We start from the raw sequence: 17,674 nt of genomic DNA, 5'->3' as shown, positions 1-17,674 counted from the left end.
CCCCGCGCTTTTCTCTGCCCGCCCGCCGATGTGGACAGGCAGGGAAAGGCCTGCAGAGCCCCCCTCCACGCCTCTGTGTGTGTCTCTCTGCCCCGTATGTTTGTGCGTGTGTCTCTGCCCCTCTGCGTCTCTCTCTCTCTCTGCCCCCTGTGTGTTTGTGTGTGTGTCTCTGCCCCTCTGTGTGTGTCCCTCTCTGCCAGGAGCAAGCTGAGTTGAGTGGACTCAGTGGCTGTACCACAAAGATCACTGTGCTTGGACCCAGCAAGTTGCACCAGGAGTCCAGGTCTGAACCAAGCAATCCTTGCTGCACTGCCAGAATCCCTGGGCTCAGGTTTGTTTGCTTCTGGCCATCAGTGGCCCTCGAGAGTAGCCAACCCGCTTGGAAATTGTCCTGGTAATTTAAAGGGCCTTTTAACCCATTTCTTTCCCTTCTGAACAGCAGCAGAATTTACCTTCTGTCTGGAATTCTCTCCCAGGTCTTCTAGACATTGAGTTAAAGCAGTATAGCAAACCTTCCAGTATAATAATTTAGTGTATTTCTTAACTCAGTTCCCCCTCCCCACAAGTGAGGATCCAAAGCAGCTTCCAAAAAAACAAAACGGTTAAAAAAAACAAAATACAATACAAAAGAACAAGCAAAAAACCCCAAAAGGTATACGAAGATGCCTCCCCTCCCTTTTGCTTCCCCTTCTGACACATTTCCAGTGATGTCAGGGGGCGTGGCATATGCTAATGAGCTATGCTAATAGGTATGCTAATGAGCTCCTGCACCTCTTTTTCTATGAAATGACCCCTGCTTACAACAATATGTTTTATTTTCATATGGTTACCTTCGATGAGATAGGATTTAAGACAGTATTTATAAGGACATATAAATAATTTTGTTACAGGAGCCACTAATGTTTATAAAATTACAGATATGGCAAAAGCAGATTGTCATAATAACCTCAGTCAAAATATCTCTGTGCAGATGGATTTTGGTTTTTTTTTTCAAGAATCCTCTGCACGGCACAGGAAAAGACATCCTCTGATTTATGCTTCCAAAGAACAACTTGAACAATGAAATGAAATGTTAAAATTTTTTGTTTTTCTATTTCAAGATGAGGCCACCAGCCAAAGCTCTCATTCCATTATTACTTCTGGTTAGATCAAACCAGTAGTATTCATTCAACAGAGAGGTGAAATAGCATTTTGTCAGCCTTTAAAAGCACACAATCCTTATGGCCAGGATGTAAGATCCTTGCAATGAACTCTGCAGGCCTGGGGGGCCCTTACCTTGTAGGCTCTTGTACAGAGGTGCCCCCCCCGGAAACTGAAGGGACCCTGGAAAGCAGTTTGTGATAATGGCATGGGGGGAGCCTAAATTCAAAAGTAACACAAAAAATGGGGGGGGGGGGCCCACACTGGGAATGACCAATTCACTGGTTACCCTTAAAATAAAGTCTTTAAAGCCCAGCCATGATATCTACAAAATGACCAAGAAATGGAACCGGCTTCACAGTCCCTGAAGTGGAACCTTTTGTCGTCCCGAAGAGAATCAAAGAGAGCGTTTGGGTTAGGGATCCCTGTGACGTGGCTTCCACGGCTCAAGCACTTACGTGGCTGTTGTAGGATTCTGTCAGCTGAGGCACAATGACCTCAGTATGGCCTTTAGTCCCCATGGTCCCCGAGTCCAAGAGGGGACACACGTTTGCTAGGCAGCGGCTATATGGAGAGAGTAAGGACAGCAACGTTACGAGCACCAAGGGAGGAAGCTGCAGCAGATGCTGGACAGGCGGCAAGAAAGGTCAGGGGGACAGGCAGCGCACGAGACAGCCCCCTCCTGCTGAGTGTAGCCACCCCCTTAAAACAGAGGAACGTGGTACTTGGAGGAGTCAACTAGCTTTACAACCCGAACATCACACCAAAGTGCCCTCCCATATCCACAGTGAAAAATAAAAAGGCAGAGTTCTCCGAGTACATAGATGTAACATTAAGGATGTAGCCGTGGTACTCCTCCTCTCTCCCACTGCTTTGCTGCCTGTTAAATTCATGAACTGCAAGTGCTCGTTTGGTGTGTCGTGTGGTTAAGTGCGCGGACTCTAATCTGGGAGAACTGGGTCTGATTCCCCACTCCTCCACTTGCACCTGCTGGTGTGACCTTGGGCCAGTCGCAAGTTCTTTTAGAGCTTTTCTCTCAAGGGCAGTTCTCGAGAGTGCTCTCTGAGCCCCACCTACCTCACCGGGTGTCTGCTGTGGGGAGGGGAAGGGAAAGGAGTTTGAGACTCCCTTGGGTAGTGAAGAGCAGGGTGTAAATCTAATCTCTTATCTCTTCTTCTCTATTCAAAGAGCTTCGCATACACTACATTTCTGTACTCCTTACAAGAGCCCTTTAAAATGGATTTGTACTGTTCTCCCATACAGAAGATGTGGGGCCAAAGCTGGAAGAGGCTGGTTTGGTTGAAGCCATGCAGTGGGTGCCATGAGAGAGGTGGAATTCAAGTCTCCCTTCCTGATCTGCAAAGAGCAGACTACACAAACGCCCAGCCTTTGACGAGTCAACCACTCACCTCTCAGTGACTAATCAGCGTGTGCCTTTAGCCACAGAAAGAACCCGTCACGTCAGCGTTTCTCAAAGAAAGGCTCTTTGCCTTTAGTCTGCTCTAAGTAGGGAGTGCCAGCAAGGAATATTCCCGGGGCTCTGAACTGCCCACTCCTCCTCTTTGAACAGTCAGGTGGACTGCCTGAAACCCAAATGGCCCCCTCCCACTTTTCAATACCAGAATTTAAAAGGCCATTTACTTTTGGACCTGGCCACCTTGTGCTATAACCGGGGCTAGAAACTGTCCCAAAACGCCCTGCGCTTTCACTGGCTCCAAACCACACCTGTAAAGCTATGATGCACCCATTCTGAACATACCTCATGATTCCTAGTTCCTTTATCAGACTTTCCAGTGTTGGGTATCACTAAATACTTAATATCAGTTTGACTGCTGGAGTTTCTAATTTTTCAGCCAAAACAGTTACATCATATTATTCTTTCTTTCTTACTCTATTCCTCTGACCTATAGCGCTTATCAAACGTAACTGGGAATATGAGGAAGAAAGGAAGCATGCAGACCAGACAGGGCTAGTACATGAGCCTAAAAAACAATTGCTAGTATTGTATTATTCCTAATGCAAAGTATGAGTATGGATTCTGGGTTTCTTCTGTGTCCCCATGCCCGAGGCTCCCAGTCTTGTATTGATCCGGCATTAATACCTTTACCTACCCAGGACTGGAGCAAAACAACAGGAAACGAGGAAACAAAACTCAGCATAAATGTAGCTCTCAGAGCCTTTCTCCCATTAAGCACCCACCTGTCAATGTATCTCCTTGCTTCCACATTGTCTAGTGCAGTAACCACTACATCTTGCTTGGTGTAAAAGTCATCGTTGTATATATTCTCAGTAGCAGGGCACACTTTGTTAAGATGTGGTTCTATCTTCATCTGACCATTAATGCGCAGTGTCGCTGCTGCCGCAGTACAACTTTTGGGCTTCTACGCAAGTTACAATATTTTCATTTTGGTTACGTTAATGTAGGAAAGAGGAGTCTATGACATGCCGGAAAACTAACTTCCGAGCAGGTGAGACAGGAAAACCCACTGACAGACAGAAACCAGGATATGAACTTTAACATACCCATTATCCAAAGAGAGCACGCACAAACACAAACTTTACTCTCAGAACAGATACAGCGCAAAGCATTTTGATTTACAGTGACAAGCTGTTTCACACTAGAAAGCTGAAAGACAACAGAAATTCTTGTCTTCCTTGTAGCAGTTTCTACTACAAGGACTGCTTTCTATATAGTTATGCCATAAGAGCCATGGGGAAATCCTATGCGTGTTCACTCAGCAGTAAGCTGAATGGGACTTACTCCCTAGTAACTGTGCCTACAACTGCATCCTTAATTAACCAAGTCCTTTACTGCTGCTCATGCAAGCACTTCCTAAAATAAAACTTTCCTTTAAGCCTCAGAACTCACTCCTATGAACCCATGCATATGTTGCCTCGTGCCGTCAGACCACCGGTCCAGTCGGGCCCCGTGCCCTCTAACTCTGACTGGCAGCGGCTCTCCAAGGCCTCGAGCAGCCGCCTTTCCCAGCTCTGCTGCCCCAGCTCCCTTCCACCAGAGACAGCAGGGACTGAACGTGGGACTGCCTGAATGCAAACCGTGTGCTCTGCCACTGAGCTGTGGACACAGTTTGCTTATTTAAAACACTTATTATCCCACCCCCATCCCTCCAAAACAGGACCCAACAAGACCGGATGTAGGACTGATGCCAAGCACACCTTGGAAAAAACTGAAAACAAAAAGCACATCTGCCCGAGGTTGTCATACAGAGACATTTCTCATGTATACTAAAATAGCTCTTTAAGAGTTCATTTCACTAACTTGAAAAAATATATACATACATCAAGTTGCTTATGTTCTCATACATCATCCCACCAGGCATTACTATGACCTACCTCTATGTGATGTGGCCGGAAGAGAAACTGCCTATTTAGGTTGGATTTTTCTATTAAGTCCGGGTCTGTGAGTGTAACCTAAAGCAAGTCAGACAAAGAGACCAATATTTTAAGTCTAAAAGTGATTCAACCTATCAAACGTCTAAAGTCAGACTGAGCCCCCGTGGAGTCCACAGCATGCCCCCCTCCCACCCTGGTTCTTACATTTCCCCAGAGTACATTTCACCCATCTTGAAAGTCTGGCCCAAACCAGCAAACCATCCCTTCAACAGATGCTCCATGCTGAAGCCCCTTATAGAAGTACAATCCCTTCCAACTGAGACTAGGCCATGACATATATTCAGACTTATTTACATATGATAAAGTGTGGTGTAAAAGGCCCTTTGGAGAATATAAACCACTGATGCCTGTGTGGGTATCAAACTTGCTAAAGTATTTTGATACCAGCTAGAGACATGAAACTTAGTACACACAGAGATGGATAGTCTTCAAAAATGGGAAACTGCACAATTCTGAACTATTTTAAAAAATAATATCCTGAAGTTCTCAGGTTAATACAGGCTCTCAAGATGTTACACACTATAAAACTCAAAATGCAGAAAAATCACTCAATCAAAAACCCAACAAAAGCATTAAATAAAAATTTAAAGTGAGCGAACCGTCTGAAATACCAATAAAACAGTGTGGCATTAAAAAAACAACCAGTGATAATACTTGGCTGTGCCCTGCCACACCACTCAGCCTGTCGCTTTCTGCTTCCAGAGAAAAGGTCCACATTGAGCTGAGAGGGCTGGACTGGATGGAAAACAACCCAATATCCTCCAACCAGCAAAGCACCGAAAATGCCAGGGTTAATAAATATGCCTTCATCTGAGGCTGAAAGCCTGAGGCAGGCAACCGAAAGAGCACTCCAAAATGCTTTCCCAAACATAACCGCTCACCTTGCTGACCTTTAATGAAGGAAAACAGAACAGAAATGAAGGTCATAATTAATGGGCAGGTCTACAGGAGCTCAGGAGTCAGCACTGGGGCTTCAAAGGTAATAACTAGCAGCAGTGCAGGGCTCCAAAGGTTAAACTAGCAGCAGTGCAGGATTTCAAAGGTAATAACTGGCAGCAGTGCAGTTACCTTAAGACTTTAATTACCAATGAGCAATCTGGCTGCTACACTTTGCACTAATAGCGATCCCCAAGGTGGTGCCCATGGGCGGCATGGCACCCACCAGGGAGCTTCCTGATGCCCACTTCCTTCTTCCTCAAAGCATCTGATCCCAGACAACAGTCGAGAAGCCGCTAGAAGAGATATCTGGCTTTGAATATTTAGAAGGGATGTTTCATCAGTCAGGTTCTTGGGCAGCCCGTATTGACTATGCTAAGCAGGGGTCGTTTGGGGCCGGAGCGCACCGAAGCGCCGCTCTGACAGCCCAGGAGCGGGCACAAATGGTGGTGCCGGCAAGCCCCGCCCCCAAGCTCCTTCTCTCTAGAATCGCGCCATCTCTCCATTGTATTCTATGGCCCCATAGAACAGAATGAAAAGATTGCGCCACCACTGCAGCGCGACTCCAACCCCTTCTCTCTTCGCTTCCTACCCCCCCGCGCCCGCCTTGGCAGGCGGCTGGGGAAGGGAAGGAGAGGCTTTTGAAGATGCCCCCCCCCTTTGCTTCCCCTTCTGACATCACTTCCGGTGATGTCAGGGGGCATGGCATATGCTAATGAGTTATTATACTAAAAGCTTTTTCTATGAAATGACCCCTGATGCTAAAGGTAAAGGTAAAGGTTCCCTTGCTCGAAAGCCAGTCGAATCCGACTCTAGGGTTGCGGTGCTCATCTCCGTTTCAAAGCCGAAGAGCCAGCGCTGTCCGAAGACGTTTCCGTGGTCATGTGGCTGGCATGACTAAACACCAAGGCGCACGGAACTCTGTTACCTTCCCACCGAAGTGGTCCCTATTTATCTACTTGCAATTTCTTGCTTTCGAACTGCTAGGTTGGCAGGAGCTGGAACTAGAGACAGGAGCTCACCCTGTCTTGCGGCACTCGGGTCTTGAACCGCTGAACTACTGACCTTCCACAGCCTGCAGTTCAGCGTCTTAACCACTTGAGCCACCGCTAAGTACTACCACAAAACAGTTGTCCTTGGTATTCTTAGATTTTATAGGAAGAGAGGAGGCTGTCTGATTTCTCCAACTTTAGAAATTTGTAAAATGAAACTACTTCCTTATGGAGCAGAAATTTGGGGCTCTTAAAATCTCCAATCTTTAGAAATTACTCAAAACAAATTTGCACGCCAGTTGTTCCGTTATCAACACCCATGGCTATGATCAGAGTAGAATTATCTCTGCCTTCAATAACAACCTTAGTTTATAAAACAACCATTAATTACTGGTTGAAGATCATCTTATGTACATCTCCCCGGGCTTCTGAGTTTGGCGTATGGAGAGAGGAAGGGTGACTCAGGGTGCAGTTTTGTACTCAGATTAGTGGCTACCCTTGGCTTCTCAGGCTTGAGGACACTTGGAATCTATGCAGCCAAACGACTCATAAAACAAAGATTGTTAGACCAGAGTGCTCAAACTGATGTAGGTCTAGTAAGCACTTTGAGGACATCTATACTTTATAGACAGATATCTCTCTCCCCAGTGAACTTTACAAATTAAAGGAATTGCAAGTACAGAAAGGCGCACACTTAGATATTTTACAGCTCACAGTCTTGGAAGGCTGATTTAATGGTATCCCATATAGGAAAAGAATCTGTTCCTCTGATCAAAAGTCTGTTTTGGACCTGACCCACATCACATTCCAATGTCCAAGATATGAGGCTAAACATAATAGATTTTTGTGGACCATAACATCCCGCTTCCCAGGAAGGTCAGATCAAGAGAAGTCAGTCATACTATTGCCAGACAGGGACAAATTCATTACTTTCCAAACGGCAAGATTTGCTGCCACCAGCATAAAAGATAAAAAGATGACAGGGTGCCCTGACCAAAGTATGTCTGACCCGTGACTGCTCCACTCTGGGTCACTTGTTATTTGTAATTGGCCTCTGGACTGTATGGTCTTCCTTTCTTCTTATTAGACATTTTTTTTTAAATGATGACTTTGTATTGTAATATTTTCTATAAAAATGTCCAATTCTTTATTATTTTTTATTTTCCAAATTTTATCTTCTTGTACATTTCCATTTTATTTTGTACTGTTGCTATGGCTTTTTTTTCTTTTGCACTAATGCAATAAAGATTGAACGAAAATAGAAAGCATATGTTCCCCAAATCACAGGCTTTCCTCCATCTCACAGGAATAGGAAGGGTGTCAGAAGACCCCAGGAGGACTCAACTTTATGTCTGCAGGAAGCACACTGTCCCTTTACATCCTTTTATGATGAAGAAACAGTTACTCCATCATAAAAGGAGACTTTGCTTGGATCCTTCCAACATTCTGTAATCGGCCACGTGACAGATTTTTGGGTCATCTCTGCACCCCGTGAGATGGCAGCCATTTTGCAGTGGTCCCTGCTACTGCCTGTTTTCAAAATCCCGAATTGCCAACAAGCTTCACAGAGTGGGGAACCCATAAACTAAAGCTTTTGGACCATCTTCAAAGACAGCTCTGCAAGAGCACGTTTCAATGTTCTAACATGGACGTGACTGGACAAGGGATCGCCATGGCCAAATATTGCATTTCAAGGAAGGGCTGCGGCTGGCTTACCAACTGAAGCTGATAAAGGGTGCCACATCCAGAGAGGAAGACCATGCTTCCGTCTGCAAGTGCAGACCTAACTCAGCACAAGTGACTCCCTTGACTGGCCATGCCATTGGCCAGCGATATCCCACCTATACACCCAGACTGAGCATGAGTTCGCTGGTTCTCAACCAGCCCATTACTGCCTCCAGGCTCCCCCCGTCCAGAACATCGACGGCTTGACCTGGCTGAGACGCGGAAGAGAGGGTGGGGTGGGGTCCTCTGGCTTCACAGGGTGGCCGTGTTGGTCTGTAGCAGAGCGGCTAGACTGGAGTCCAGCAGCACCTCAGAGACCAAGAAGGGAGCTTTGATGCTGGAAAGCTCAGGCCCCCAAAACCTTGTTGGTCTCTAAGATGCTCCTGAGACTCCAATCTAGGGCGTCATCTGTGTGCTGATGAGACTGTACACTTCTGAAATAAACCCACAATTACCTCATCGACACAGAAACTGAAATGCATGGGGGACAGGACCCTCACAATGCCACGGCATCGAACAAAGCCTTCTGATACCAGTCCAGCAGGGGGGACTAGAGGCGGAGTACAGTGCCTCCCCCACCCCAACCAGCTGGTCCAGAAGGACACCACGGCCAACGAAGCGCAGCCCGAAACACGCAGGACTGGCAGAGGACCGTCTTCTCCCAACACGACCCCGGGCAGCCGCTCCAATGGTCTGATGAGGGCCATTCACCAATTCCCCTCTCACGGGCTCACTAAATCCGCCACCACTCAGTCCTTCTCAGCAGTGGTCCCCACATTTTGGAACAGTCTTCCTGGATGTGGAAGGCACTCACTCTTACCTCTGGGAACAGTTTACGGCAGAACTGTTTAAATGGGCATTTGTTTAGCACAGTTTATGTTCTCATACTTTTTGAGCCTGGAGGCACCCTTGGAGTTCTGACACGGAACAGTGGGCACTATCATAAAATGGCTGTTCCAGGAGGTGGCGCCAACCACAAAATGTCAGGGAGCAAAATTATGCATAGCCCTCATCATAAGTCTTCAACACTTCCAGCAGAAGCTCTGTATTAAAGGATGACTTTTAATCTGCACAGCCGGCCAGACGATTTCCTTGGGGGGGGGGGCCCTGTAGCCCCACCAGCTTTCTAAGAACACTTGGTGGGTGCCAGGAAAGCCATTGGCACTGGCGCCATGACCCCCACGGGCACCACGTTGGGGACCCTGGCTTAGCAGATCCACTCCATATTCTCTGACAATGCCTGGTGTTTTATTCGTTTTCAAGTGGGCCTAAGTTTGCACGTTACTTTTTAGCTATCATTGTCAGCAGTCTTAAGTCCTCCATGGGGAAAAGGCAGACTAAGAACGTCTTCAGTTAAGCTTGGCCAGATTTTACAGACAAATTAGCAGGGTGGCATTCCCCATTCAAGTTCCACTTGACGCAAGACACAGCAGATCTGCGTCTGCTAAGGTCACAACAGAACCACCATGCACAGGAATACAAAATCAATACGAAACATAGAACATACCATGCCACGTTCCCAGCCGGTGCCAACACCAAGGAGTGCAAAATTTTTTAACATTTCACAGCCTATTGCACCACAACCAACCTACAAAATGGAAGTGAAATTGCAGGTTTTATTATAACATCCACCCCTTACAAAGTTAAACTTGTTATCATGTGGGGGTTTTTTGTTTGACAAATCTAAGCAGAATGAACATATACTTCTCCCATAAAAGGTTAAATGGTAGAAGGGTTTCCAATGAATTGCTATAACAATAAATCATTTCCATTGGATAAAAATGAAAGATAAAAAGGTATGGAAATGTATGAAAGATAAAAAGACAGAAGATATCCTAAACAGGAAATGGCAGCTACCTCCAGTGGCCAACAACAGCTGCACCAAATATATGGATAACTATTCAGAATATTGACATACCCTTTACGAATCTTATATCTTGAATAAAACTTTGTTGATCTTTAACTGGACAGTTTTGTGCATTCTAACCTATTACTCTTTGCTCTAAGTCTTCATGAAGGAGTAAGTTTGAATAAATATATCCCTTTATGAAGGTACTAGGAGTAAGGCCTGTTGTGGGAAGAAATACAACGAGCTCTAGAAGGAAGCTCCAGGTGTGTGTCCCGGCTGTGGCTAGTGGGGCGGCAGAGGGAAGGGGGAAATAGAGGGAGGCAAGCCGTGTTTATTTCCTTCTAGTTAGCTATAAGGCAGGGCTGTCTCAAGTCATTTTGCTGCCCCAAGCAGGTAGTATGGGAGGACAGCCTCATGGTAACAGGTATGGTTCCCTCCACCCGACTTATGTTGATTTGGGGTTCTGCAGTGGCAGCTAAGGTAGAAAAGCACCTCTTCCTATGCCATGTCTTCTGGGTTCCAAGGGTCTGGAAAGCGGTTCCAAAACCAACTGGGTTGCCAGCTCTGGTTGGGAAATACCTTTAGATTTGAGGGGTAGTGCCTGGGAAGGGCAGGGTTTGGGGTGCGGAGGGGCCTCAGCAGGGTGTAATTCCATAGAGTCCATTGCCCAAAGCAGCCATTTCCTCCAGGAGAACTGATCTTGGAGATGCCCAGGTGCTGCCTGGAGGCTGGCAATACTAAGGGGAGGGCCAGACCTGTAGATCTGAGGGGTAGAGCCTGGAGAGGGCAGGGTTTGGGGTGCGGAGGGACTTCAGCAGGGTATAATGCCATAGAGTCCACTGCCCAAAGCAGCCACTGTAATAGCTGGGAAATTTTCTGTAGGAGAAATGATGTGCAGTGGCTGGGGAACACGGTGATTTCTGGGAGATCTCCAGGCCCCACAGTGAGATTGGGAACTCCAGTGACTGTTTAAGGGAACACTGGGATATGTATTTTACCTCAGAACACATTCAATGACTCCCAACAGCAACAACAAACTGTTTAGAATGTTAGAGGCAAAAGGCCAATCAGGCTGCATATGCAAATGACCTCTGTGTTCCGACTGGCTACTGGGGGGAGAGGAACAGCAAAGGGTTTAGATTATTGGAGGCGAGACTCAGGCAACGCAGCCACTGGATAGGGACAGCTTCTGAGTGACAGACCAGGGAGCGAACTGATTTGGAAGCGTGTGGAATGTTCAGAAAAGTCCATGACCAAAACAGAATTATTATATAGAGAGATAGGCCTCCAATTCATCAATACACAATGTGTTATTTTCTAAACACTGGTTTTTTACCTGAGGGTATCCAATCCATTGTCCTCTGGTGTGTGTGTGTGTGTGTGTGTGTGTGTGTGTAAAGTTCCATCAAGTCGCAACAGACTTATTGTGACCCCTCCTCATGGGATTTTCAAGGGAGAAGACATTCAGAGGTGGCTGGCCATTGCCTGCCTCTGCACAGCGACCCTGGTCTTTCTAGGTGGTCTCCCTTCCAAATACTAACCAGGGCCAACCCTGCTTAGCTTCTGAGATCTGATGCAATAAGGCTGGCCTGGGCCATCCAAGTCAGGGTTTTAGTCCCCTTATCCTTACCAAACGATCACTACAGACTTCTCCAAAAGCCAATACTTACTAAGAAAACATTCAGATTATGAAGCTTCAGGCACAAGGTCTCCCCAATACAGGCCCGTAAGGCATCGTATCTATCTCCCCTGTTGCAACCAAATTTAGGGCAGAAGAAGAAAAGACAATGGTCGGAAGAGAGAGGGAGAGAGAAAATGGTTACAGAATTACTTAGTATCTTGTACACTCACTATTGCAGCATACAGGAAAAGACAAAGTTAACACTTCCCCAACATAATGCTGCTGCCCCCCAAAATTACAGGTCAGGACACCATTCTCAAAGATAGACTAACTGTTCTTGGCACACTGACTGTTCTGGATTACTCAAGGGAAAGACTAGGCTGCATTTCAATGTTAATGCTGGTCAGGTCTGTGGTTAGCCATAGGGGCTGAGAAAATCAGAACTAAGGATGCACAACGTACTATTGTTTCTTCTGAAGATGATGACTTAATAAAAGTGCATTGTAACAAGCCTGACACATATTTTGTGGCAATTCAGGTCCATAACGATCATGGCTGTAATTAGCTAGTTCTTGGCTTAGTCCCTCCCACTGAAAGGAGCACAGCTGCAAGGACCTGGCATGTTGCTGAGCAAAAGAATGTCACAGAACAGAACCGCACTTAGCAAGGGGGCTACTGCTGTTCTGCCCTAGCTGTGTTTGCATGCTCACACCTCTGACAGAGTAGTCTCTAGTCCACAATAGCTTATGCCACCATAAATACATTGGGGTGCTTATAAAGTCAACGGGACTCTTTAGTAACTGTTGATGACAGTTATTGATGGGCCGCTAGCCTGATCCAGCAGGGCTACTCATACGGCCTGATGTCCCAAGCAGCCATACCACTTCTGAATCTTTACCTTGGAAGGAATTCTTCACGACCAGCCTTTTCTAGAGATGTGACCAATTCCAAGGCATCGAGATACAGCTGGAGGAGGAAAAAATTCATCAGAGACAATGTCCTTAAAGCTTTCAAGTATACTGAAAAGCAGTTGGGTTTTGGGGGGAGGCTGAGAACTCTCTTTGCTTTTCTTAGTTCTGATTTGTACTTTACAAGAATGGTCTAGGGCAGTAAAACCCTGGACTGAAGCACTTCAGAATGGGGGGGGGGGGGGGGTTTGTCTTTTTTAAAAATAAGAGTTCCTCCCACATAGACACACACACAAGTTCCTTGCATGTCAGAAACTGGCATGGGGTGAGGGGGGAATTACACAAAACTTTCACTCCTAATGTCTAGACTGTTTCTTGTTTGCAATAAAAATCACAGGCACCTGAGAGATAAAACATGTTGCCCAATGAGATGCCAACCTCCCAGGCCAGCACTGAGCCTCACAATTTACCACGTCTCACCAAAAGTTGGTTTCCCCCCAGATTGTCCTCCCGTGCTTTAGTACGGCACATTTCAGCACCCTTTATTCTCATCTACAGTGAGTTGGAATAATAATGCATCCTATCCAGAGATGCAAGATGGAAAACTTTTCCATGTTCAAGATTCACTGTTTCATAAAATTGTTTAGCAGCAGTCAATTAATGGATGCCAGGTGCCAACACAATTTTAAGTCAGCTTAGCAGTGTCAAAAGCTGTAGTTAAATGTTTTCAACTATGCCAAGAAACTGGGGTACAGGACACTCGCATTTTGTAAATGGAGGAAAGGAGGGAATAAAGCTACACAATAATATAATGATCTAAATTTTAAATGCATCTAATTGACCAAGCAGGTCAAATCAAAGCCAAAGCTAAAATCCATATATGGGGGGGGGGAGAGAAGGGTACTAGAACCCCCCGTCTGCCGTGGAACGAACAAGTGCTGCACGTGATGCTATGGGCCAGGGGCCCACAAGATGGTGCCCAAGATCACCACGGCACCCACCAATCCCTTTCTTGGTGCCGTGGTGCTCTTGGAAGTGGGCAGGGCCAGGCGGGACTTTTGGATATCTGATTAGAGGGTGCAGATTCAAAAAACAGATTCCTTTGGCAGTTTCTGCTTGAAATTCTGCAGAATTAGTTGTAGATTTTCCGGGCTGTATGTGGTCTTGGCATTGGTAGGACCTGATGTTTCGCCACCAGCTGTGAGTGGCATCCTCAGAGGTATAACACAGAAAGATGGAGTACTCCCTGTGTCAAGGGGAGAAGAAAAATGGTAGGCAGGTAAATGCCAAGATCACAACCATACAGCCCAGAAAATCTACAACAACTAATGAACTCTGGACGTGAAAGCCTTCGACAACATTCTGCAGACTATTCGTCACACATAACCGATTGCTCCCTGACGTTTTGTGGCTGGCTCCGCCTCTCGTTGAGGGCATGTTGCGGCTGTTCCCACCACTCCGTGTCCCAATTCCAGAGGTGCTACACGGGCTGAAGACGGTCGGAGGCCTCTGCTGTGGGAAGTGGCAGTTTCCCCAGTGACCTCCAGGGCAGAGGATTCTACTCGGTCGCTCACACAGCACTCTCCTCTCTGCTCTCACGGACACAGCCTACTCCAAAACAAAGAAGACTGACCCACTGCTGCAGAGGAGAGAACTTTCCTGTCACGGCTTTCAAGACTTCTTGACTGGCAACACCACCGAGGGCCGCTGCGAGGGGCACTAAAGATCCCTGAGCTGTTCTTGACAGCCATCTTACAATGTCTTCATTAACCGGGGGCTGCAATTGAGAACAAAATGGAACTCTCTTCAGTTATTCGTATTAGTCAAGCATATACTTTTCTCATTCAAGTGGTATCTACACAACAGCAGACACAAACAGGCACATCAGCGAATCAGGGTAACAATTCGCTCTCCAAATAAATTCAGTTCCCAGTTCCACATCTTTTGCATTTGCAGGTGCCAACTGGCAGATGGGCCTCTCATTCTGTACGGCAGCCCTGGAACCGTGGACCACTGCCCAGCAGTCTTCAGGGATCATTCCAGAGGGATCTCACACAAAAGAACAAGTCCAATTTCACCTTCAAGACTTCGAAAATTGTTCCAGCAAAAGCTTTTACGAGTCACAGATCACTGCTGCTGGACTCCTGTCCATTCTTGAGGGAATTACTCCACAGCCACCATTACATTATCAGAAGACAGCAAATATTCAGAACAGGAGCCTCCATGAACAATGTCGTATGTGAGCAGCAGCCGCACCCAAAGGGGGCCAGGGCACCTCCCACACCCTCCAGTCTACCAGCTGAGATCTGCCTCTCAAGCCCTGCTCTCTGTGCCTTTGCCTGCAGAGGGAAGGCGGGTGGCAAGGAGAGACGGGGCCTTTTCTGTGGCGGCCTCTCACCTTTGGAACACCCTCCCCCTCGAGGCTTGCTTTACTTTCTCTTAGGGGCCAGGCCAAAACACCCCTTTTTACCCAGGCCTTTCACTTGGGGTTTTATTTTACCAGCTCTGCTTCTATTTTAAGAATAATTTAATGCTGTTCATGTCCAGTGGCTTGTTTTTAATATTGTGATGTTTTAACGGTAGGCTGCCTCAAGCAGGACTCTGAAGAGGTGGCACGGAAAGAGCCTGATTTAATGAATGCTACAGGGAAAGGTGGGAAGGGGGCGAGTCAGCATGGCGGTGGCTCGACGCGGTCTGGGGAGTTTCAGGTTCAAATCCGGCTGCATCTCGCCTTGGGTCAGCCACACTCTCAGCTTGACTGACAGGGACAGAGGTGCTAGGATAAAAGGGAAGAGGAAACAAAAGGGCCACGCCAGCCACATTTTTAGCTTTACTTGCCCCATCAGCCTTGGCCTTATTCTTATCTGCTAGGATAACCAGCAGAGCCACGTACAGAACCTGGAGCCCCTTGCAGAAAGGGTGGGATGAAAATGGGAGAGGAAGATTCTCTCGCGAGGCTCGTGCCCGAGACCTCACAGGAACGGGACTGCCACCTACTCACTTTGCTCTCCAGCTTTTCCCTTAAGGACCTGGCTATCTTCAGCATCTCCTCAGCATCCTGAAGGCACCTAGAGCCCCACACAAAGAGAACGGAACTGTAATGCCGTGATGACAGAAACACAACGTGATCCCAAACTCAGGGGTGGAAACTAGTCAGAGGGTCAAAAATACTGATTTTACTGACCCAAATCCCAAAAAACTGACCAAATACTGAGAAAAACTGACAAATTACTGAACAGTTTAATGTCAGCCTACTGATAATAAGCTAGTGCTTTAAATGTAAAACTAGGACTTCATTAAAAATTATTATTATCTGGCCTCCACCATCCCCATAGCCAGCCCCATAGTTAGATGTGACCCAGATAAAAGTATTGCACACCTTTTTATTGATTTTTTTAAAGAATAGAGTGCAATGTTTCAATTATTGTACAAAATTTATGGCAAAAAATATTCCCTTTTAAAAATCATCACATACTGCAGATAATAAAACAGCAAAAACATTAAAAACCAAACATAAAGCAATAATTATGACAACAAAACGTAATTACTGAAAGGTAAGACTTGTCTTTGCTTGTACTTTATTTTTGGGTTTTTTATGAAAAAAGAAGCGGCCAGCAGCCTGCCATCCCTGGTGGAGGCCGTGTCGGGCTGGGCATTGGAACACCCTAGACCGATTGTCCTTCGTGATTTCAATGTCCATGCGGACGATATGGCCTCCACTCAAGCGATGGACCTAGTGTCATCCATGGTGGCACTGGGACTCTCCCAATATGTAACAACTCCCACTCACCGGACCAGACACACGTTCGATCTGATCTTTGCGGCAGGGGTCACAGTGGACCGGGTCACTGCCTCAGCAGTGTCATGGTTGGACCATCGTGCCCTGAAGGCCCATCCAACCCTGTTTGGGCAGCGAGCAGATTTCAGCTTGCCCATGGAGCCAAATGGAACCTATGTGGCTTCCAATGGCCCTGCGGGATCCGATGCCCCTGGTGGCTCGTTAGATGAGCTTGTGGAGGATTGGCACAGCTGACTCTTGGCAGCCATCAATGAGATCGCTCCCCGACGCCCTCTGCACCCTCACTCTAGGGTGGCTCCTTGGTTTACCCAGGAGTTGCGGCTGATGAAGCGAGGGCTAAGATGGCTAGAGAGAGAGTAGCGGTGCACCTGCGATGAAGCCACAAGAACATCTTATAGGACATTTATGAGATCCTATGAGATGGCAATCAAGAGTATTATGCGGCCACGATTGCGCCTGCGAGCTCATGCCCAGCCCAATTATTTAGAATAATTCGGTCTATGACTGTTCTAACACAAGGCAGAACAAATGTTAGGGAATTGGACACTGGCTGTGAGGCCTTTGAGAGCTACTTTGCAGATAAAGTCCTGTCACTCCACCGTGACCTCCCCACCACAGTTGAGACAGTAAGTGAACTCGAGGCTCCAGGTTAGGGATTATTTCAGTCCGCTCAGCCTGGGAAAAGTTGACAAACTGCTCTTAACCGTACGCCCTACCATGTGCTGCTTTGACCCGTGACCATCATGGCTAATTAAAGCTGGCCATGATGGGTTTTGAGATGCCCTAAGGGAGATTATCAACAAGTCCCTCTTGGAGGGACAGTTCCCTAGGACACTCAAGGAAGCTGTGATTCGTCCCCTCCTGAAAAGGCCATCTCTGGATCTGACCGAATTGGCTAGTCTCCAATCTGCCCTATTTGGGCAAAACAATTCAGACGGCTGTGGCAATTCAGCTACAGAGCTTTTTGGATGACACTTCCATTCTAGATCCTTTTTAGTCCGGTTTCTGCCCAGGCCACGGGATGGAGATGGCACTGATCGCCCTCATGGATGACCTCCGGAGGCATCTGGATCAAGGCGGATTGGCAGTGATGTTGCTCTTGGACCTGTCGGCAGTGTTCGACACAGTCAACCATTAGTTACTGATCCACTGCCTCACCAACACTGGAGTCCCAGGGGCCCGCCTTGCAAAGGCTGGCTTCTTTCCTTCAGGGTCAGGGACAAAGGGTGGCACTAGGGGAGCAGTTATCCCAAAGGCACCCACTGATCTGTGGAGTGCTCCAAGAGGCGT

General features: G+C 47.0%; 1 protein-coding gene across 3 annotated transcripts in view; it reads right to left on the bottom strand.

Moving 5' to 3' along the window:
* UBA6 (ubiquitin-like modifier activating enzyme 6) overlaps positions 1-17,674 on the bottom strand; it is a 78,509-nt gene that overhangs the window by 24,210 nt on the left and 36,625 nt on the right. For all 3 annotated transcript variants that reach the window (XM_015417181.1, XM_015417184.1, XM_015417182.1), the window contains exons 13-20: positions 15,587-15,653; positions 14,219-14,362; positions 12,576-12,643; positions 11,727-11,805; positions 9,715-9,795; positions 4,495-4,572; positions 3,340-3,521; positions 1,599-1,704 (exon numbers count right to left, since the gene is read on the bottom strand). In XM_015417181.1, the coding sequence (XP_015272667.1) occupies positions 1,599-1,704; positions 3,340-3,521; positions 4,495-4,572; positions 9,715-9,795; positions 11,727-11,805; positions 12,576-12,643; positions 14,219-14,362; positions 15,587-15,653 (805 nt within the window). The remainder of the gene's footprint in view (positions 1-1,598; positions 1,705-3,339; positions 3,522-4,494; positions 4,573-9,714; positions 9,796-11,726; positions 11,806-12,575; positions 12,644-14,218; positions 14,363-15,586; positions 15,654-17,674) is intronic.

This window comes from Gekko japonicus, unplaced genomic scaffold, assembly GCF_001447785.1.
Source record: "Gekko japonicus isolate JY-2015 unplaced genomic scaffold, Gekko_japonicus_V1.1 scaffold1314, whole genome shotgun sequence".
Classification (NCBI taxonomy): domain Eukaryota; kingdom Metazoa; phylum Chordata; class Lepidosauria; order Squamata; family Gekkonidae; genus Gekko; species Gekko japonicus.
This window is presented reverse-complemented; position numbering and strand designations above follow the sequence as displayed.